The 22612-nt window shown below is 40.4% G+C and overlaps 3 protein-coding genes across 5 annotated transcripts; all 3 read right to left on the minus strand.

Annotated features, from left to right (window-relative positions):
* Positions 1–1076: 1076 nt before the first annotated feature.
* LOC144637327 (monocarboxylate transporter 10-like) lies at positions 1077–4683 on the minus strand. Its single transcript, XM_078496451.1, has 5 exons — positions 4512–4683; positions 2805–3361; positions 1851–2226; positions 1148–1297; positions 1077–1102 (listed from the first exon to the last, which is right to left on the minus strand). The coding sequence occupies exons 1-5, from the start codon at positions 4681–4683 to the stop codon at positions 1077–1079; spliced, it is 1281 nt and encodes a 426-aa protein (XP_078352577.1).
* Positions 4684–6719: 2036 nt separating this feature from the next.
* Positions 6720–22370, minus strand: LOC144636334 (monocarboxylate transporter 12-like). Of its 3 annotated transcripts, XM_078495521.1 has the most exons (5): positions 22047–22370; positions 18622–19184; positions 17644–18013; positions 16968–17273; positions 6725–7089 (listed from the first exon to the last, which is right to left on the minus strand). In XM_078495521.1, the coding sequence occupies exons 1-4, from the start codon at positions 22216–22218 to the stop codon at positions 16981–16983; spliced, it is 1398 nt and encodes a 465-aa protein (XP_078351647.1). In that variant the 5' UTR covers positions 22219–22370; the 3' UTR covers positions 6725–7089; positions 16968–16980. The 3 variants fall into 3 exon arrangements, with proteins under 3 accessions (XP_078351648.1, XP_078351647.1, XP_078351646.1); XM_078495522.1 differs by lacking the exon at positions 16968–17273 and having other exon boundaries at positions 6720–7420; XM_078495520.1 differs by lacking the exon at positions 6725–7089 and having other exon boundaries at positions 16137–17273.
* Positions 10355–15459, minus strand: LOC144636367 (monocarboxylate transporter 10-like). The gene is made up of 4 exons (XM_078495557.1): positions 15228–15459; positions 11390–11946; positions 10900–11278; positions 10355–10828 (listed from the first exon to the last, which is right to left on the minus strand). The coding sequence occupies exons 1-4, from the start codon at positions 15397–15399 to the stop codon at positions 10695–10697; spliced, it is 1242 nt and encodes a 413-aa protein (XP_078351683.1). The 5' UTR covers positions 15400–15459; the 3' UTR covers positions 10355–10694.
* Positions 22371–22612: the final 242 nt, after the last annotated feature.

Below are 22612 nucleotides of genomic sequence, written 5' to 3' on the forward strand. Positions count from 1 at the left end.
TTCGAGTATTCTTGACTACCCAAGTAGTGTTCAAGTAGATCAGACACTGAAACGAACTTCAACACGCAATGTCCGTACATATGATGTCAAGCACGTTTGTGTGTCACGAACGACTGTTTGCCAGGCGCGCGAGAGGGAGTGGGGCCGGGGTACGGGATGGTCTCGCACTCAGCCCGTTATTTGCATGGGTCAAATAACAAAAAAAATTAATAAAAATCTGCAATATCACAACATCAAACCTATGAGTGGTGCCGGATCTCTTGAATACCTATATCAATGTTTTTTTGCCTTTATGAAATTCTGTTCGCCGAAGCCAAGAAAGTATTACTGAACATCATAATGATATGGGAAAACCTAATTTGCATTTACTTTCATGATCAACACACTTAATTAATATACACGACTACAAAAACTAGTTTCGTCAGAAGACCTCGTCAGTTGGTAGCCATATGCTGTTAAGAATTTTAAATTTCAGACGACTTCATATAACATTGCACAAAGAATAACCCTAGTATCTAGGCAACTATAACGTTATACAAATCAAAATACAAAAATAATATTAATATAAAAATAATAGCTGTAAAATTTTTCAATTCATTTTAGGTATTTTAGTAGTTCTATCCATTTTGTTTATAATTGACCGCTTTACGCCCACAGATGCAGATCTGAAAATTAAGAGAATATTCAGAGTACTGGGGATAATCTTCGTCATATCACGGACCCGCAGCCCGCTAAACGGGCGTTTATAAGAATTCTCTTCCCCCCCCCCCCCAACATCTAGTCGTCGGTGTTGACGACCCAAATTACGTTTAATTTGAGCTTAAATGTAGACATTACAATAATATTTTTACGACCATGAGCCCTATTGATATTATCAAACATTTATTTATATTTCGCGCCAACAGTCACATCGCTCTTATGCCTGTGGACCTTTCCTGGTAGCGTTTTGGTGACATAAATTTTGGTAAAAGACCCTAATGAACGACTTGTGAAGAGATCATGAGACTGAATATTTTGCGAAACCAAACCATACTAAGCTGCATTAGCAATATTTTCTGCAGGTCATGACGATCTCGTTATTGTTCACCGCTTTGTTTTTCATCTTCTCCATGGACATTTTCACTTTGTCCCTAACCCCTTACACCACCAATCAAGTCTGTCAGGTTATGGTCAATGTTCTGTTCCGATTCTCTTTTAAAACACGAAAGAGTGAATGGAATAATCGAACCAACAACTCCAACTCCACCAGCCATAAGAAACGCGGCAATGTAGTTACCAAACGAATCAGCCATGAATCCTGGAACAAGAGGAAAAACGTGAGTCACCATGAAAACCAATTACATACACAATGAAACAAATACAGTCGAACCTCTGCATACGGCTACCTCTTTATAACGGAAATTCTCCGATGTCCCAACAAATTTCTCATATATTTTCTTTTATAGAAAAAAACCTCTATAATACGGACTCTCTCTTATACGCACAACGGACACTAAATCTCGGCCCAGGGAACAAATTCATATTAACACAACTTCTTTATTACGGGCACTTCGGTGATCAGGCGATGATATTTTGTGTTCGTAATGCAATTTCTTGTTTGTGGTTACACAAAATACCAACGTGACGCTTTATTCATCTTAGACGTTTTCAGATTTGTGCTTAGTGTTATCTTTTTTACCTGCAGCATTGCGTTGCAGAACATTTCGAGATACTAAATACTGTAAGTTGTCAATAAAGTCAAAAGTGACGTCAAAGTGGTGACCTCTATAATACGGACACCTCTCTCATACGGACAACTGGCTCTGTCCTTTAGGTGTCCGTATTAGTGAGGTTCAACTGTATCCGTATACCTGCTAAAGGCGGACTGCTTAAAGCTAATATTCCGGAAGACATCAAAGTGAAACCGAATGCAGAGGCTCGTTTCGATTCTTCTACGCATTCCAGATGCATGCATTTAATGGTGAATGTCGCTACCATCATTCCATCTGCTATACTAAACGTAATGGCATACACTACTAATGCAGCATAGGTTTTTGCTAGCGTCAGTAGCATTGTGGAAGCTCCCATAACGAAGACTGCTGCTTGAAGCAGGCGAAGACTGTTTGTGCATCTCATATTGCACAAAAATCCTGCTCCAAGACGGCCAAGTGAGGCGAATATACCAATAAACAGATATAGAGTGGAGCTTTTGTCAGCAGGAATGGCAAGATCATCACAGTGTTTTATCTGAAAATGTAAATATACTTGTTAGGGTTTTGGGTCTGTTTTGAAATGGGGGGTTTATAAAAGGATAAGGGGGTACATAAATGGGAAGGTAGAGAAAATTGCCATTGTGTTTGTTTTCAGAACACATCAAAAAACACCCCACAGAAACAATTGGGAATTTTGAGGGAGAGGGGGGGGGGGGGGGGGGTCTCAAAAGACCAAGCGGTTTTCTGCCAATGTGGTACATGAAGGTTAAGAGTTTGGACTTCAGGGTAGAGCCTCCCCATAAAAAAAATTGATTGAGTACACCCGCCCCCAGGTGAAACTTATTTGCATTTGTTTTGGTTTAGCATCCCTACGCTTAGTGATTGGTTTAAAAAACTCGCGCCACTTTCTCTTCCAATCACAAGTAAAACTAAAACCAACTGTGACTCACTCACACACGTTTTCCCGCGCTTCGTTCCGGGTACACGTATATTTCCTTCGAGTTTTATTTGGTTTACTGGATTGTCTGTGTCCTTTGTGATTGGCCAGAGTGATTACTTTGGTTTTGGTTTTACGACACTGGCGAGTAATTATCCAATGCGTGCAACACTTACAAGATGTACGTATGGCACCATACGAGAGAATGTATATAGTCCAGCTGATATCACAAGGATTACAACGGTAGAGTTCTTTAATAAGGAGATATTTAGTTTTATGGAAGGACCCCTATTTTGATCATCAGAAGATGATGTCCTTTGATGAAGAAGACATCCGGTGAGAGAAGTCACGGTCAAAATTCCAGCAAACACACGGAATGTATTCCTCCAATCAAAAACGTCCACTAGCGCTTGAAGAGTGGGGCCAAGAATCATTGTTCCCAGTCCTTGGCCTGCTGAAACCATTCCAAGAGCAAAGGGTCTCCTTTTAGTGAAGTAATGAGTTACAATAATCGGCGAAGAAACGTAGATAAACGATACGCCCACAGCAAAGGGCAAGCTGCAGGCAATGTAAAAGATGATGATGTTGGGAGCAAAGGAACCCAGTGCAAGGCCAACTGAACATGACAGGCATCCTAATATGGTAGTTACTCGAAATCCAAATCTGTTAAGGAGTGCACCCATAACAGGACCAAGGAAACACATAACGCCTATTATGATGGACGAAGCCCATGCTGCAACACAACAGTGAGATAGAGAATTAATTAATCAATTAATTAATTAATTAATTAATATTAATTTAGTTTTATTAATGCTCAGGGAGATAATTTTGCACTGAGTAAAATCCCTTTACTTAAGATGACATTATTTTTGTTGCCTGTGACGTCATATGGCATCATAAGACGTCATTTTGACGCAGCCCTGAGTTTTGGCGACAGAGGAATTTCTAAACAATGCAAGCAACATGATCGCGGCATTGAAATGCGACAGCGACTCAATATAAACGCTAAAAAAGATTGAAAGTCGTGCATTTATCAAACGATAGCTAGAAAATGGCAAGTAAATATTCTATAAATATCGTACGAAGGTGAGTGAACGAAATGGCATTTTTGAAAGCTCAAATTTGAAAAATTTCCATGCCCCAAACAGGTTCGCAGTTGTTGAATTCTGATAAACCAGTTTCTCGTGAAAAGAAAATGCGAAAAATGTTTACCCAGCGTATCTCATCGGTAATCGAACCCAATCGAGCACCAATCGTTCGATTGGGTTTGGTAATCGAACATAATCGTACTCACAATAAAATTTGGTCAATCGAACAAAATCGACAATCGTACTCAATCGAACGTTCGATTACTGAACTCCTGTTTGTTTATATTGCGGACATTTTGTACGGTGCACCGTCCCCCTGATTTATAGTCCTGCTTAATTTGCATATCAAGAGATGGAATCCAAACAAAATGAAATCGAGTTGAGTTCAATTGTGTTCGATTGGTTCGAAAATCGAACTCACAGCAAAATAGATGTTCGATTTTGTTCGATAACCGAACACAATCGAATGGATACTGCGGCGAGCTTAAAATAGAAAAGGAAGCCAATCCTAACCATCCTTTCGTTATTTTTTAGAGGATGTAGAAGCACACAGGGAAATATGAAGCTTCGGCGGCATTTAGCTACACTGCGAAGAACGACAACGACATTTACTGCCCTTGGTAATTTATAGGAGCTGATAGGATACAATGGTCCTCAGAGCATGCGACAGGACGACATTGCGACACGGCTTCCACCTTGGAAGGCCTTGACCTTGGCCGGCAAACACTGAGGTCAAATTTATGCTAAAAATTTACAGCATTTTCAGTTATCGGTTTTAACACATAATAATCTTACCTGTTCTTTCTCGGCTTTCTTCAAAAGAATCCATTAGAACGGGAAAAAGTACACCGAGAGCGAAAGCAAATCCAATTGTTAGAATCATGCATGTTGTCGTACAGAAACAAATAAACCACGACCAAACGCTATCTTGCTTGTAAGAAGAAACGTTGCCGCAACAAAGACCCATGTTGCACGACAGTTTTCGAGAATATTTCAGTACGCAAGTTGTGTCTGCCCAATTTTGTAGCATGCAAGAAACAACCTACATACGCCATGTCATACAAGTAACATTCAAGCACGATTAAGCCTGCGTGTGGCAGTATAGCACGATCGTGTGTCACGTTCTGTGTCACGTAATTCGTCGCTATTTGGGGCGTCACGCAACGCTCCTGCTCGCAAAAATTAAAGGGACACTGTTTTCCTTTCCACAAGGACAAAACTTAAAAAAATCAGCCTGACTTTTCAAGTTAAAATGTAAAGCCCCTGATGGCATCACAAAAATATCACTTGTTTATCGCTTCAGTACACTTTTATGGTGATTTTAAACAAAATGGGACCACTATTTGTAGTTTCCATATGTCTTTAGGCTCTTGAGTTTTTGAAGTGAAACTGCTGTCAGTGTCCTTTTATCTTGTCCTCTCTATCTTGTAAAGCTTTAATTCACTACATTTTGAACATTGATTCCTCTAAAATTTAACAAGGATATTCGGGGATGATGGAATTACATCATGATTGTCCTTATACTGAGAGATGATCGTTGTCTGTGATGTTTCAAGCCCTTAAAAGTTTAACTGCAGATAATGCGATTTTGTGTCCAAGTTTTCAGCTAGCACAGCGCACCGAATTAAATGATTATATAGCTTAGAGGTAAATCAAAACCCCTTTTGTGCTATGGCTAGAACGAAATTTTCGATTTCAAAAACTGCTACAAGTTAATGGCTTCTAAGAGAGCAAAAATGTGAAATCTAAACTTTGAAACGTGCTATCTTCATTTTTAGAAGGAAATTTAAAAATTCGCTCTAGTCATAGCACAATAGAGTACATCAAGTTTATGTTCCTCGCGAATCAACTCTTGAAATTCTATATCGGCGGAGAAAACTTGGACACAAAATTGCAGGTTTTGAGGCTTCCGAATACCTTCCGAATCAATGTTTACAACAACGTGTGATATATTCAAAGCTGCGAATCTAATTATGATAATTTCCTATGTTCCAGCGCACGTGGCACAAAGCTGAGAAAAATAACTAGTAATTACTTGTACAAAAGAGTTTAAAAACAAACATTCTCATGAATATTTCGTTTGTTGTCGGCTTCAGTCGTCCGGCAGTTCGTGCATACTCTTTAAATAAATACATACTAATGATTGCAAGGGTCCTGCGCGACCTTAATTTCGGGTTTTTCGCGTTTTGGAAATATACGCTACAATTACAAAAAGAATCCATGAAAACAGGAAAAAGTACACCGAGAGCGAAGGCAAATCCAATTGTCAGAATCATGCATGTTGTCGTACAGAAACAAATAAACCACGACCAAACGCTGTCTTGCTTGTAAGAAGAAACGTTACCGCAACAAAGACCCATGTTGCACGACAGTTTTCGAGAATATTTCAGTGCGTAAGTTGTGTCTGCCCAATTTTGTATGGGACCACTATTTGTAGTTTCCATATGTCTTTAGGCTCTTGAGTTTTTGAAGTGAAACTGCTGTCAGTGTCCTTTTAACTCGAATTTTGAGAATTCGTGTTAAGAGCGTATATTTCCTATAATAAGGTAAGGCAAAACTATGGTTGGAAATGTTTTTGCAATTTATTCGAGATCAATCATACTAATGGGCTTCCGATCATACAGAATTTTTTATTCTTACTTTACATACAGTCAATTAACTCTCTCTAAGTCGGACACCTTCGGGACCGGCCGCAGCTGTCCGTCTTAGAGAGGTGTCCTCTCTGTAGAGAGTCAAAGTAACATGACACCAGTAATTCTGAGACAATAAAGCTAAACCTTTGCATAATGCAACAAACCTTTGCTAACTGCAACAAGACTAAAATAATAAAAGGACCATATTTGCTTGTTAGAGCAAAAATTGAGAGCTTCAACGCGAACTGTAAAACTGTAAGTAGTAAACGACCTCTTTAGTGCCCATACACGTAAGGAGAAAAGTAATGTTTTTGGTTCTTTTAAACTTTAAATCTTATATCTAAGGTTTAAACATGGTGTTGTTTCACTGCTAAAGAGCTATTAGGAGCTATTAGGTACTGTCGGTCAGGTTGGATTTAAGCAAACCACTTCCAGATCTTTGTAATTTTTCTCTAAACTTGAAAAATATAAAATTATTCCTACCCAAATTTTATCCTTGGGTACGTTACTTTCTTTCATCCTCGAAATTCAAGCTTCCAAAAAGGTTCTTATATAATTACGCAAAAGAGTGTACATCAAGAAATCATATCTGCAATCAATTTTCGTAGTGGAGCTGTTTGAGTCTATTATACACTTTTAAGTTTAAAAACCTGCTAAAAATTCAAACTGTAATGAATTTGAGTCGAACTCCTTTCCTTTTTCTGTCCACAATCCCTTCTCCTCCCCATTCAACTTTGTGACTTTATCAATAAAGCTTCAGTTGACTGATAGTTAATAAAGTGGACTTTCCATGGCCGTAATAAAAGATGTCGATCTTTGACGATCAGTGCGGTTTATGATGGCTGATAGCCGTGAAAAACTTCTGGGTTTGGGTTCCTTTTCGTCAATATGATCAATAAATTCACCTTGTACCTCGTCTAATTCCAACTCGATATCATGATCAACGAGTTGTTCTGGTTCTCTCAGTCTTAACGCAGAGAAGAAAAAATGAAATGATCGAGGCAATGACTCCAAAACCACCAGCCATTAGAAACGCGGCAAAGTAGTTACCGAGTTTGTCAGCCATAAGGCCTAAAAGAACAAGAAGAAAAAAGGCGAAATTAATATTTTGAAATCTTACAATTTTAGCTAAGGTAAGGGCTTTTGATTTAAGGATCTCAACCACGAAATGTTTTTCAGACTGCCTACCCACCTGCCTGTCTGCCTGTCCGTCCGTCTGTCTGTCTGTCTGTCTGTCTGTCTGTCTGTCTGTCTGTCTGTCAGTCAGTCAGTCAGTCTGTCTGTCTGACTATTTGTCTGTTCCATACTCACCTGCTAAAGGAGGACTGCACAAAACAAAACGGTGCACCAACCAAAGAGTTAAATCCAACTATTGAGGCTCTTTGCCATTCCTCAACAATCTCCAGGCATTCGACAAAAAACGTTGATACCATCATTCCATCTGCCATACTGAAAATAGGGACATACACCACCAATGCAGCATAGGTCTTTGCCAGGGTAAGTAACATTGTAGAGGCTCCCATGATGAAGGTAGCGTTTCTGCACACACTTCATCCTCCCCTAGTGCCTTCCCGTATCTCAACTTCTTGTTTCACCTCTTCCACTGTGATGGGGTCTGTGGGTATGTTGGCCATGGAAGCTGAGACGGCAGCAAAAAACAATGGCATGAGGACTCTGTACAAAACCACCAAGAAAATGAGAGGAGACTATGGAACCAGCCAAGATAAGCCAGTAAAAACTGTCGATGGCAGGTTAATCAAGGGGAAAGTGAGAAAATCAACAGGTGGAAAGAGCACTTTGAGACAACCCTTAACAGACCAGTACCACTGCAAACATCAGACATACCTGAAAGGGTCGAGTACATCGACATACCCACAGACCCCATCACAGTGGAAGAGGTGAAACAAGCAATCAAGAAGTTGAGATACGGGAAGGCACCAGGGGAGGATGAAGTGTGTGCAGAAATGCTGAAGGCCAGTGGTGAAGAAACTGCCAGGTTTTTGTGTCTGATATTGCAAAATGCATGGGACACGGAGCAAATTCCAGAGGGTTGGAAAACAGGGCTTATTATACCACTGCCGAAGAAAGGAGATCTTAGCGGGAATTGGAGGGGCGTCACGCTTCTTTCTATTACCAGCAAACTCTTCTGTCGTATTCTGCTTAATATGATTCCTGCGACTGTGGAAGAGAATATCAGAAACGAGCAGGCCGGTTCCAGAAAAGGGTGGTCATGCATAGATCATATCTTTGCCCTCAGGCAAATCCTTGAGCAATCCATAGAATGGAACAGCAACCTCTATGTGCTATTTATCGACTTTGAGAAGGCTTTCGATAGCTTGAATTGCGAGTCGCTGTGGATCATTCTTCGAAGCTATGGTTTTCCTCGGAAGATTGTTAACATCATCAGGATGTTGTACGAAGACTTTCAGTGCAAAGTGGTATGCGGGCAACATCTGACCGACAGCTTCAGAGTTGAGACAGGGGTTAAACAAGGATGCATCTTATCTCTATTCCTCTTCCTCCTGGCCATGGACTGGCTTATGAGGAGAACAACAGCTGGCAAGAAGAGAGGGATCCAATGGACACTTACCACAACGCTCGAAGATCTGGATTTTGCAGAAGATATTGGCCTGCTATCCAACCGCCATAATGACAACCAAGAGAATGTTAGGAAGACAAAACTGATGAAACTGAACACCACAAAAAACCAACCGGTTACAATCAACAACCAGCAATTAGAGGAAGTGAATGAATTCACCTACTTGGGAAGCAAAGTCTCTACTGATGGCGACAGTGGGAAGGATGTATCGACCCGACTATCCAAGGCAAACCAGGCCTTTTGACTCCTGAATCCAGTTTGGAGATCTACCAAACTCACCATGTAAACCAAGCTCAGGATATTTAAGAGCAATGTGCTATCGGTTCTACTGTATGGTAGTAAATGCTGGAAAGTGACCAAGGAAATTTCAAGGAAGCTGGACGTCTTCCAGACTAAATGCCTCCAGCGCATCAAACGCATCTTTTGGCCAAACAAGATCAGCGACAAAGACCTATTGTCATCATGCAAACTTGAACCAGTTTCAATTGTTGTGCAAAAGAGACGGTGGAGATGGCTGGGACATGCCCTACGGATGAGAGCAGACTCAGTGCCAAGGGTTGCATTGAGATGGACACCTCAAGGAAAGCGTAGCAGAGGTAGGCCTAAGGAGACCTGGAGAAGAACAGTGCAGAAAGACTTGTTGGAGCGTGGCCTCACAATGGAAGCAGCAAGACAACAGGCAGAGGACCGGCAAATGTGGAGATCCCTGACGGAAGCCCCATGTGTCACCAGGCACTCTGGGTCCTGAAGAGAGAGAAAGAGAGAAAGGAGGTAGCCAGATTGGGTGGCCTCTGTTGGTTTTTAACTGATGTATACAGCTATTTCGAGAAAGGTTGTCGGAAAAAAAAAAAACATCAAAGTGCACGCGACAAGACCGAAAGGTGGTCTGGGTATTCACTGGAATTTTGCATATTGGCCTAGAGGAAATTTACAAGTTTGTATTTTTGCACGTGGAGAATTTGTTTTTCTTCTCAGGAGGCCTATATCTGTAGCTTTACATTTACTGTCGCATGTCTTTGAGTGAGGAAAAATTCTTCTGAACTTTAGAGGTTCTAAACGTACCTTGTTTCTACATGTCTGAAAAGAAAGAAAACCTGAAAATTGCGCTTATTTTGTTGTTATATCTCATTAGTATTCAACACGTGCAGTAGCTCAATACGTCTACCCATACTACCTTTAGGGATTGGCTTGTGCAGTTTTGTGTTTTTTTTTCCGACAACCTTTCTCGAAATAGCTGTAACTGCACCATTGTTTTTCTTACAAGTTCTATCGGAAGTTATTACAAACAACTCATTTATTTGACTTTACTACACGTTAAAAATGTAGTAACGATCAACGCAAAACCCTTCAACTCGCTCAAACTCCTATTTTGAGACGCGGAGACGACGAAATACACAAGTGAGGTAGATTTACGTTTATTAAGGGTTTAAATGTAAACATTGCTTGTGATATTTTTACGGAAAAAGTTCCTTTCGATATTCTCACACGTGCACATTTCTTTATATTACAAACATACCATTACACCACTTTTATGGGCACCTATACAAACAATTAACAGTTCGTGGGCCTCTCCTGGTAGCGTTATGGTCACAGGAGTATTGTTCAGAAGTACTACTACATATAATACATAATTTCGCTGCGCGCGACCCCTGATGAAACGATTTTCGCCGTTTTGTTTTTCTTTGTTTTTGTTTTTTTACATTGACATTTTCACTTTGTCCCTATTCCCTTAACTCGCCAGTCAAGTTATGGTCCAATGTTCTGTTCTGATTCTCTTTTAAAACAAGAAAGAGTGAATGGAATGATGGAACCAACAACTCCAACTCCACCAGCCATTAGAAACGCGGCAATGTAGTTACCAAACGTATCAGCCATCAACCCTAGAAGAAGAAGAAGAAAAATGTGAATCACCATAAAAGCTAAGCACACATGAAAAAAAAAACATCTATACCTGATAAAGGCGGACTGCTCAAAGCTAATATCCCGGAAAACATCAAAGCGAAACCGAATGCAGAGGCTCGTTTCGATTCTTCCACGTTTTCTATATTCATGCATTCAATGATGAAAGTCGCTACCATCATTCCATCTGCCATACTAAACGTAATAGCATACACTACCAATGCAGGATAGGTTTTTGCTAGCGTCAGTAGCATTGTGGAAGCTCCCATAAAAAAGACTGCTGTTTGAAGCAGTCGAAGACTGTTTGTGCATTTCATATTGCAGAAAAATCCTGCTCCAAGCCGACGGCCCAATGAGGCAAATATGCCAATAAACAGATATAGAGTGGAGCTTTTGTCAGCAGAAATGCCAAGATCATCACAGTGTTTGATCTGAAAATGTAAATATGCGTGTCAGGTTTTGGCTCTGTTTTAAAAGAGGGGTTTATAAAAGAGTAAGAGGGATATATGGTAGGTCGGGAAAACGGTCATTGTAATACTTACAAGATGCACGTATGGCACCATACGAGAGAATTCGTAGACTCCAGCTGTTATCACAAGAATTATAACAGTAGAGTTTTTTAATATCGAGATATTTAATTTAATAGAAGGAACCCTATTCTGGTCAACAGAAGATGATGTATTTTGATGAAGAAAAAATCCAGTGAGACATGCCACAGTCAAAATTCCAGCAAACACACGGAATGTATTCCTCCAATCAAAAACGTCCACTAGCGCTTGAAGAGTAGGACCAAGAATCATTGTTCCCAATCCTTGACCTGCTGTTACGATCCCAAGAGCAAAGGGTCTTCTTTTAGTAAAGTAATGAGTTACAATAATCGGCGCAGAAACGTAGACAAACGATACGCCCAAAGCAAATGGAAAACTAAAGGCAATGTAGAGGACGATGATGTTGGGAGCAAAGGAACCCACTAAAAGGCCAACAGAACATGACAGGCATCCTAATATGGTAGTTATTCGAAATCCAAATCTGTTGAGGAGTGCACTCACAACAGGACCAAGGATCAAACAAACACCAAGTATGATAGACGAAGCCCACGCTGCAACACAACAGAGAGATAGATAATAATTACACAAACAAGATATAAAATAAATAAAATTAAATAATTAAGTACGATTAAATAATTCTACGGCTCGAATATTACACCTTTCAGTCTAAAATGTGGCATGAAGTATCTCTGTGTGACTCTTTATAACCCTACACTTTTGTTTTTCATGAAAACCTTTCGAGAGCGAGAAATTAGCAATTCTGTTCAACAGCCCACTGCTCTGTTGCGGACCCAGAGAGGCCCGCACCCTTCGACATGACCAGCGGATTGCGTTTTACGCGTGCGCGCCACGTATAAGGCGAAAGGAAGAAATTTTTTCTCCACTAAGAACGACGGAACGCGAAAAATGTGCCACACGAAGTTGTCGAACACCGGAAGAGAAAAATTTCTCCAAGAAGATAAGAATCGAAAAATCAGTAATTAACTTTTTCAATAAGATCAACGCTTTTAAGAAGATTGCAAATATACATTTGTAGACTTTTTTATAGTGTTGTTGAATTTGCTGTAACAAGAAAAACAACGGACGATATCAGCACGACCGAGGACACATACAAGCGCCCAGATCTCCACACCACGTGCTCGACTACACCACACTATCATCTTACTGGTTCGGCCTGCGTGACCGTGCCTTTCTTTATCGACACTGCCATCTAACATACGCACTTTCGGACCAGTCAGTACGGGCGTGGCCGCACCCGGGTTACCACTAGTTTATAATTAAGTAAGTACCATTAAATAATTCTACGGCTTGAATATTACACTTTTCAGTCCAAAATTTGGCATGAAGTATCTTTGTTTGACTCTTAATAACCCTACATTTTTGTCTTTGATAAAAATCTTTCAAGAGTTGACAAATTTGTGATTCTGTGGTGTACCTATACATTGCTCTGTAATTATGTAAATCATCTCTGTGATTAAATAATTCTACCGCTCGAATATTACACCTTTCAGTCTTAAATTTGGCATGAAGTATCTCTGTATGACTCTTAATATCCCTACATTTTTGTTTTTGGTGTGAATCTTTCAAGAGTCGAGAAATTAGCAATTCTGTGCAACGTGCCCTTACATTGCTTTGTAATTGCATATATATAAACATTCGCTACCCTTCAATATTGACGCTATATGCAGAGGAGAAATTTGGTGGACATTATCTCTGTATGACAGGCTAAAACAGAGCGATTTTTTGGGTTTTACTTACTCAGACCCGAGTTATTAAACATATTTTTTTTAAAGCGTGTCCGAATATAATATTTAAATAATCAAAATAAAATATATACTCTGTACTGTACAAAGTTACGATAGCTCAGTTGGTACAGAGTATTTCTACAGAAGTTGTGTAAGCCCCGGTCGTTGGTTCAAATCCGAACGGTAGGACTGCCTAGGCTCGCAAACCATTGCGAAAAACTGTTTACAACAATAAAAAGCCGTAACGTTTGTATAAATGTATTAAAAGAAAAAAAAAACAATAAAGTGTGTTCCTAGTCACATTTTTCCTTGCTGAAAAATTAAGGCTTTTGAAGGTTAACAAAAAAGTCTCGCTTATTTAACTGTCTAAAAGTTTAATGCGCCAGCAAAAGTCTCGCTTATTGAGCAAAAATTTGCTTATTGAGCAAAAGTTTGCTTACTGAGCAAAAGTCTTGCTTATTGAGCAAAAGTCTTGCTTATTTGCTTTAGTTGTTGGAAAAGTGTGAGCAAAAACTTAACCTCGCCGGCTTTAATTGCATCTTATAATTAGTTGTTTGTCTTATGGGATTAAAACCTCGCTTATGTTTCAAACTTTAGTTGTTCATTTCCCTTATTGCTGGTTTTCACTGTCACGCAATCAAAAAATAAATTCGAAACCATTGAACTACAGAAGCTATGAATTTCAAATATTATAGATGATAAATAGATAAACAATTTCTCCAAGTTTCGGGTCTGTGTGGTGTACCGTTCGCGAATTATTTTCCGAAACTTTCCACGCAAATTTATAAAGCTTAGTATGGAGCCGCCATAACTGTGTCCTGCCGAGGGACACAGTAATGGCCGCCGTGATGTCAAAGAAACCATCTGGAACTCAATTCTGTTTACAACGGCGGCCATCCTTGGCTTAAGAGCTAGTACACTTTCACATTAACACCACTTAGTATATCTGAAATGTTCAATCAGCACAAAATGGAAAGGAAAGGCCTTTTTTCAAACAAAACAGCTTTGTCACGGCACTCAGCTTGATGTCACATACGACGGAGAACTCATCGATCTGGAAATTTGCAAAAATATATATTTTTAGTTTATCTTTCGCCTAATGACAACGAAAATTTAGAAGGCCTAGTGAATTTTGATTTCAGAATTTTATGACGTAACATGAAAACCAAGAATACACAATTCGCGTCACCTTTGGTGACGAGAAGGACGCCCTTGCTGTCCTCAGTGATAAAAAAATGGTAAGTGATGTAGGACCACCACCGTGCATTTTTAGAGAAATGCACCCCTCCAAACTCTGACGTTCACACTGGTACACATAAAAAAATAATATTCTGCTCCGTATTGTCTCCATAAACGGGCTTTGTTCCCAGTTTGGTATTAGGGTAGCCTCTTGTTTGCAATTCATTTGGCACTTCCAGAAAAAGCAGTACTGCTCTTGTCTACCTTTTCACTAATGTGGCGTGCATGTTATTTTTCTTACTGGAAACATGGTCTTGGAGAGTCAATAACAGTGAAACAATATTTAATAAATTCATTACCCACTACGAAAATAAAAAAAAACCGCATTGCAACTATCTTGTTTGTGAGGTTGCCCCTAGATAAATAAATAAATAAATAAATAAATTAATTAATAACTAACTAATTCACTTTTATTATCTGACTTCTATTTCACAGGCTGCCCAAGTCCGTCGTCTGAGAAATCCGTTGGGTAATACGGTTGTTAACACATAAAAGTGTTTATTTAAACTGATGCCGTTACATCTCTTCCGTGGTGTGTTACTTGTTGGGTTGACTTTGATCATGATCGATTTTCGCGGGATTGCGTGACAAATGTTCATTGCTTGCTTGTTTGCACCAACTTTTTTACATTTTGTTTAATTTTCTGACATCGAGACCTAACTACCTAGTCTCCAATTTTTCAGCATGCGTTCTATATCGAGATTGCACTTTTTTTTAAAAATACATTCAACAATTCGAGAGAGTCCGAATATGACTCCTGACCTTGGCAAAACAATGTCAAATTTATGCTATATTTAAAAAGTCTTACAGCATTTTCAACTATCGTTTGTAATATGTGCCGTTCTTACCTGTTCTTTCTCGGCTTTCTTCAAAAGAATCCATGAGAACAGGGAAAAGTACACCAAGAGCGAAAGCAAATCCAAGTGTTAGAATCATGCATGTTGTCGTACATAAACAAATAAACCACGACCAAACGCTATCTTTCTTGTAAGAAGAAACGTTACAGCGACAAAGGACCATGTTAAAACAGTTTTCGAGTATATTTCACTTCTCAAGTTGTGTCTGCCCAATTTTGCAGCATGCAAGAAACAACCAACATACGCCATGTCATACAAGTAACATTCAAGAGGCCCTGTTAGGGGGGGTCTTCATGTCCCCCGTCTGAATTTCAAATCTTTCACGTCGCAATTCAAAAGGTTCGCATGTCGCTGTCCGAATTCTAATTTGTCCATAGCCACTGATAATGTACGAAATGTTCTAGTCCGGAGTGATAAACGAATAATGCGTCTCATAATTTTGTCACCATAATATTCCCATCGTGACCATAGATTGTTGGGAAGAGGAGAATTTGGGACAGCGTTGCAGGTTTTGGAACGCCGAAGGGACAACTCGTAGGGGGGGGCGCCCCCCAGAAGAAAAACTGAAGAGCAAGACGTGTTTCCATTGAGCCGGACAAAGAGAAAGGAGTGAATTAATGTCGCTGTCGATTTTTTCGTCGCTGTCGCCGGGAGCACCTCGTTCGTCGTCATCAGTCCTCATGTCGCCCAGAGCCGTGTCGCCTGCGGAATTACCCTAACAGGGCCTCATTCAAGCACGATTTAGCCTGAGTGTGGCAGTATAGCACGATTGTGTGTCACGTTATTCGTCGTTATTTGGGTCGTCACGCAAGGATGTGTCGAAAACGAAGACGTCACCCAAGTTTGAGAATTCGTGTTAACAGCGTCTATTTCTATAAAAAGGTAATGCAAAAACTATGGTTGGAAATGTTTTTGCCATTTATTCGAAATAAATCATACTAATGGGCTCCTGATCATACATAATGTTTTTATTCTTACTTTACATATTTTAGTGGCAATGCACCGTCGTTTCCGCTGATTGGTAACAGAAATCTTGATTGCGCAAAATTCAAGTTTTGCTAATATCGAGATTTTCTGCTTATCGTTGTCATGGCACTATCGATTCCCTAATAAGCATTCTTTTAAACTTAAATCTAAGGGTAATAGATGGTGTTGTGTCACATCGATCCAATTGAGCAAAATTGCCAAAGAAGAGCTATTAGCTACTGGAAATGTTAATTATACACGGTAAAAACTGTTTAGACTGTTCCCTCAGTCATGAAAAAAGCAACATTAAGCAGGCGTACTACCTATTCAAACAAGGTTTACATGTAATTCGTTCTGCCTGAAACTCTGTAGCATACGTTCACCTATCAAAACATACGTGAATAATTTTTGGGCCAAAATCACCAGATGGACATGTTGTCAAGAGAGCACTAGAGTGGAACCCACAGGATAAGTAAAATGTGAAAGGGATGTAGACCCCAGCACAACTGGAGCTGATTCGTCCCCAATCGTCTTCACTTAGCATGCGGCAAAGGGAGAAGCACGCGCGCGAGGGTGGGGGAGCCTTCTCCCTACCCACTTCTCCCCTTGCTCTCCCTTTCTCGGTACCCATCTATCCCTCCGTTGTATCTTTGCCGCGTGCTATATGAAGACGACTGGGGACGAATTTGAGTCGAACTCCTTTCCTTTTTCTGTCCACACTCCCTTCTCCTCCCCATTCAACTTTGTGACATAGTTAATAAAGACTCAGTTGACTGAGTTAATAAAGTGGACTTTCCATGGCCGTAATGAAAGATGTCGATCTTTGACGATCAGTGCGGTTTATGATGGCTGATATCCGTGAAAAACTTCTGGGTTTGGGTTCCTCTTCGTCGATGTCAATATCTTCACCTTGTACCTCGTCTAATTTCAACTCGATATCATGATCAACGAGTTGTTCTGGTTCTCTCTTAACGCACAGAAGAAAAAATGGAATGATGGAGGCAATGACTCCAAAACCACCAGCCATTAGAAACGCGGCAAAGTAGTTACCAAGTTTGTCAGCCATAAGGCCTAAAAGAACAAAAAGAAAAAAGGCGAAATTAATATTTTGAAATCTTACAATTTTAGCTAAGGTAAGGGCTTTTGATTTAAGGATCTCAGCTACGAAATGTTTGTCAGACTGCCTGCCCACCTACCTGTCTGTCTGTCTATCTGTCTGTCTGCCTGTCCGTCCGTCCGTCCGTCCGTCCGTCCGTCTGTCTGTCTGTCTGTCTGTCTGTCTGTCTGTCTTTCTGTCTGTGTCTCTCAGTCTGTCTGTCTGTCTGTCTGTCAGTCTGTCCGTCTGTCTGTCAGTCAGTCAGTCAGTCAGTCAGTCAGTCAGTCAGTCTGTCTGTCTGTCTGTCTGTCTGTCTGTCTGTCTGTCTGTCTGTTCCATACTCACCTGCTAAAGGAGGACTGCACAAAAGAAACGGTGCACCAACCAAAGAGTTAAATCCAACTATTGAGGCTCTTTGCCATTCCTCCACAATCTCCAGGCATTCGACAAAAAACGTTGATACCATCATTCCATCTGCCATACTGAAAATAATGACATACACCACCAATGCAGGATAGGTGTTTGCCAGGGTAAGTAACATTGTGGAGGCTCCCATGATGAAGGTAGCGGCTTGAAAGAGACGGAGTGTCTTGATGTACCTTAAATCGCACAGGAAACCTCCTCCAAGACGGCCTAACGCCGCAGATATACCAATAAACAGATACAGAGTGGAGCTTTTGTCAGCAGGAATACCAAGATCATCACAGTGTTTTATCTGAGAATATAAAACATAACATAATTTCTTATATAGCTAGAAAAGTTTCCCCAACAGTGCGCGCTCTTACTGGCTAATTCGAGGTCACCCGACATCTAACAACAAAAGTTGTTACCCGCCAAAAGTCTCTAAGCGGGCAACATTGCAAAATCTATGACGTCAGAGGGTAACAATGCAATGTTGCCCGCGAATGCTGACCGACGAGCGCCATTCTTCTGTGTAAAAAGTATCCTATATCAAAAGTGACGTACCCACTTATGTCCAGGTTTGACGATTTTTTTTGTTTTTTTTTTTTTTTTTTTTTTTTTTTTTTTTTTTTTTTTTTTTTTTTTTTTGTTTTTTTTTTAAAGACTTTGGGGCGAAGAAAAAAGAAAATCTATAGTAAACCAGAAAAAAAAGTACCAGCCCTTTGCATTGTGGGAGTGACTCAAGTATAAGATACCTTCTCCCGTACAGCTTAAATATTTAAACTGAATATATGCACCCGGCTCTAATAGATACGACTTACTGAATCGGCATCGGTGCTATACAGGTATTCCTTACTCCCTCACCCCTTGGAGAAATATTTGCTTGCTATCGGGACAACAAAAATATAGCCCCGTACTTACAAGATGCACGTATGGCACCATGCGAGAAGTTGAGTAGGCTGGTATTGTTGCCAGCAAAATAAGGACGGTGCGATTCTTTAATAAAGACAGGTTAAATCTGAATTTCTTAGGACGGGCCTTTTCATGATCATCAGAAGGTGATGCCCCTTGATGTAGAAAACATCCAGTGAGAGATGTCACGGCCACAATCCCAGCAAAAACACGGAAGGTGGTTCTCCAATCAAGAACGTCCACAAGCGCTTGCAGAGTAGGGCCAAGAATCATTGTCCCCAGTCCTTGGCCGGCGATCACTAACCCAAGAGCGAGTGATCTTCTTTTAGTGAAGTAATGAGTAACAATCACCGTTGAAGTAACGTAAACAAGGGACAGTCCCAAACCAAAGGGTGCACTAAATGCAATGTAGAGGATGATGATGTTGGGAGCGAAAGAACCCAGTGCTAGCGCAGCTGAACACAACAGACATCCAAATGTGGCGGAAATCCTCAGCCCAAATCTGTTAAGGAAGGCACCTGTTATGGGTCCAACAATGCATGAACTGCCAACGGCAACAGATGAAACCCACGCTACAACACAAACGGAAAAATCTCTGTTACTTCAAACTCATTAGAGAATTTAAAACATTAGACTGCTTGCAGTCTGTTTTTCTTTCGAAATTTAGTAAGGGAGTGCGAGGCTCGGCGAGTGTTTTAAAAGACGCATGACGAAGGATTGGGGCGAGACAAGAGTATCGCGCGATCGAGAATTTGCGCAATCGCCTCGCCCCAAGCCCTTTCTCATCCTCCGCCAGTTCAACCAAATTGCTTGCGTCTCTGATATAACCGTGCGCTTCCTCGGACCCGGGTTCGAGCCCTGGCCGGGGCGCTGCGTTGTGTTCTTGGGCAAGTCACTTTACTCTCACAGTGCCTCTCTCCACCCAGGTGTATAAATGGGTACCGGCGAATTTACTGCTGGGGGGTAACCCTGCGATGGACTGGCATCCATCATACTCTCAGTCGCTTAATGCTACGGAAACCGGGATAAGCTCCGGCTGTATATATGGGCCACTTGGCTCGGACACAGACTTAACCTTTTTTTTATCCCCCTCTACTAAGTTGATAAAAAGCCTGGTCCCTGCAACTAGAGCAGTGATCCGATTTGTGTCATTACTCGTAGGTGCAAACGAGGACACAATGTTGCGGACACAAAGTCCCCGTTTGTCCGTGCAAAAATTATTTGTTGTGGACACAAAATTTGTGTCCGAGACACAAAAAACGTTTCTGATTTTGGTCAGAAACATTTTGTGCCTGCAACATATGTTTCCCTGTTTTCGGTGAACATTTGCCCACCCAAGAAACATCATGAGCAACAATGTGTCCTCGTTTGCCACCACCTTAAAGAACCACCATCCTTAATTATCCCCAGTTTCCAAGAAATAGTTTTAGGTACTTAGAATTTTGCGCGCGTACTTAATTTCGAGTTTTTCGCGTTTTGGAAATATACGCTACAATAACATACTCCCAAAAAGTCCGTCAAATTAAATTCGCGAGATTTACCACCAAATTATACAACAAAATTAACCGGTAAGGGGGCATTTTATTTTTGTCATACTGTCGCAATCTAAACTTGGTGCTAAAAGGGGAAGTATCACGAGAAGTTTGATTGTTTTTGTCGGATCTGTGGTGCATTTACTTCTTCTTGTTTAGAAAATAATTCTAGAACACAAAAAGGAAGATATCAACCGTAGCGTATTTTGTAAAAAAAAAAAAGAGAGGACCTGAAAACTTCCGCCGGAAATTTTCAAGTTGTAATTCATTCCGACCCTTTCCACACATGGCCAGAGACACTCGTCGAGAGTTTTAGTACACTAGGTGGTAATTTATAACGAGCCTGGACCATTATTTAAAGTTTCCGTGTAACACTGAGATTTTTTTTTTCATCTTTTGAAGATCCATGCCATGTCTCTTAGGTATATGAAAGGGGTACCTTTTTTCAGTTATAGGTATACGAAAGGGGTACAATTTCTGACAAAAATGGTATATAAAAGGGTAAGGGGTTAGAACTTGGGGCGGAGCCTCCCCGTATAAAACTTTTTGGAGTACCCCCCCCCCCCCCCCGGGCGTGATCCATGGCCCTGTTGGAATTATTCTCCCCTGTTGACTCGGGTATAGCCAGGAACTTTGACGCACATATTTGCAAACAAATGTTCATTATTTTGGTAAAACATGCAGAAATTGTTCCTGCTGGTAGAGAACAGATCTTGTTAAGAAAGTGAATCTGCGATCAAATATCCCACTAGTTAGCCAAGAACTCTCTGAAATCAGGCCTAAAGCTCTGAAATCTCTGAAATCAGGCCTAAATTAGCAAGTTAAAGAGGCTAGGTCACGGTATTTCAGGTAACTTTATTTATTTTCGTTAATCAAGAGCTGTTAACTTCAAATTGGCAGAGCAAAAGTTATTTACTGGTAAAATCAAGGCTTCATACCGTATTTATTCAATTAAGCACCCAACCTCGAATAAGCGCCCACCCTACAGGTAGGAAAAGTTAATAAGCGCCCAGCCTCGAATAAGCGCCCATCCCCCACCCCCTTAAAAATCTTAATAAAATACTGAAGTGTACAAGAAGAGTACTTTGATTATTATTGAAATTGACATTGAATTGACTAAGTACTACTAAGAGACTTCCTCGAAGATTAATGTTTTATTATTATGCACCGTTTTGTTGTAAAATGAACTTACTTCTTGCGAGAAATGGTGAAAATTTAATAACCGCCCAGCCTCGAGTAAGCGCCCACCTCGACTAAGCGCCCACTCCCAAGGTCCAAAAATTTAATAAGCGCCCATGGCGCTTAATCGAAAAAATACGGTAACAAACAAGGATGATTTTCGAGCATTGTAAATGACACTTTCATACAAATTGAGATAAACTTGAAGAGAGTCGATGCCCCTTTTTGGACTTTCTTTGTTTCTTTTGAGTTCTTCTACAGTTTTAAACCGTTATTGTGATATTTCAGTTAATTCTATGACCAGTTGGTCAGTGCCGAAATTGCGTAAATTTGCGTGACATAGCCCCTTTCTATCACGTATGTTTTCAGAAATCTCGCTGTGTGACCTCTATTCACTGTCTGCTATTTAACACACGGAAATTTATTCATGATTTACCCTTCATATTTATGGCGCTGAATTAGCTGTATCACCTGTATTTGTTGTTCCCATTTAAACATATTGCAAAACCCGAGGAAAACCAAAGTACCCTGCGAATTCTGTGTGAACTCGAAACAAAAACGATCAACAATGTTCCAGATCAGAAAAAAATAAGAAACCTCATCCTGCCTACTGAACGTCGGCTTAACAAAAGAATTATGATTTCTGCATACAAAATTAAATGAAAATGCATGATTATATTAGCGGGCGCAAGTGCACTCAGATGCGATAAATATGAGACTTACCTGCTTTTTCGCGGCTTTCTTCGAAATAATCCATAAAAACCGGCAAAAGTACACCGAGAGCGAAGGTAAGTCCAATTGTTACAATCATGCGTGTAGTCGTACAGAAACAAATAAACCACGACCAAATGCTGTCTTGCTTGTAAGAAGAAATGTTACGGCAACAAACAGCCATGTTAGCTATTTCAGATTGTCCTTTTCTAAAGCAGTGGCATCAGATGAAACTTTTGATCTGTAAATTGCTATATGTTACTGGTAAAAGCGAGATACGTTTTCACTTGTCACTTGCCCTCAAGGCTTCTTGACGGTCTCCTGTTGTCGTGGATGTAACTGATGTCACGCAAGCAAGCACAACAATGCCTGTCGCTATAAACTCGCGCCGGCTTTGTTAGGGACGGACCATTATTTTTTTGGAGGGGGGAGGGGGGGGGGGGGATGAAAAATATTGAAAAAAATTGTTTGCAGGGCCTGAAAAGACAAAATAAATTGTTTGCAAACACGATATGTGTAACAAAAATTAGTAAGAATTTCGAAAAAAATGTTTGCAGAGGTGCATAAACTAAAAAAAA

This window comes from Oculina patagonica, chromosome 13, assembly GCF_052425735.1.
Source record: "Oculina patagonica isolate OP01 chromosome 13, crgOcupat, whole genome shotgun sequence".
In the NCBI taxonomy this organism is placed as follows: domain Eukaryota; kingdom Metazoa; phylum Cnidaria; class Anthozoa; order Scleractinia; family Oculinidae; genus Oculina; species Oculina patagonica.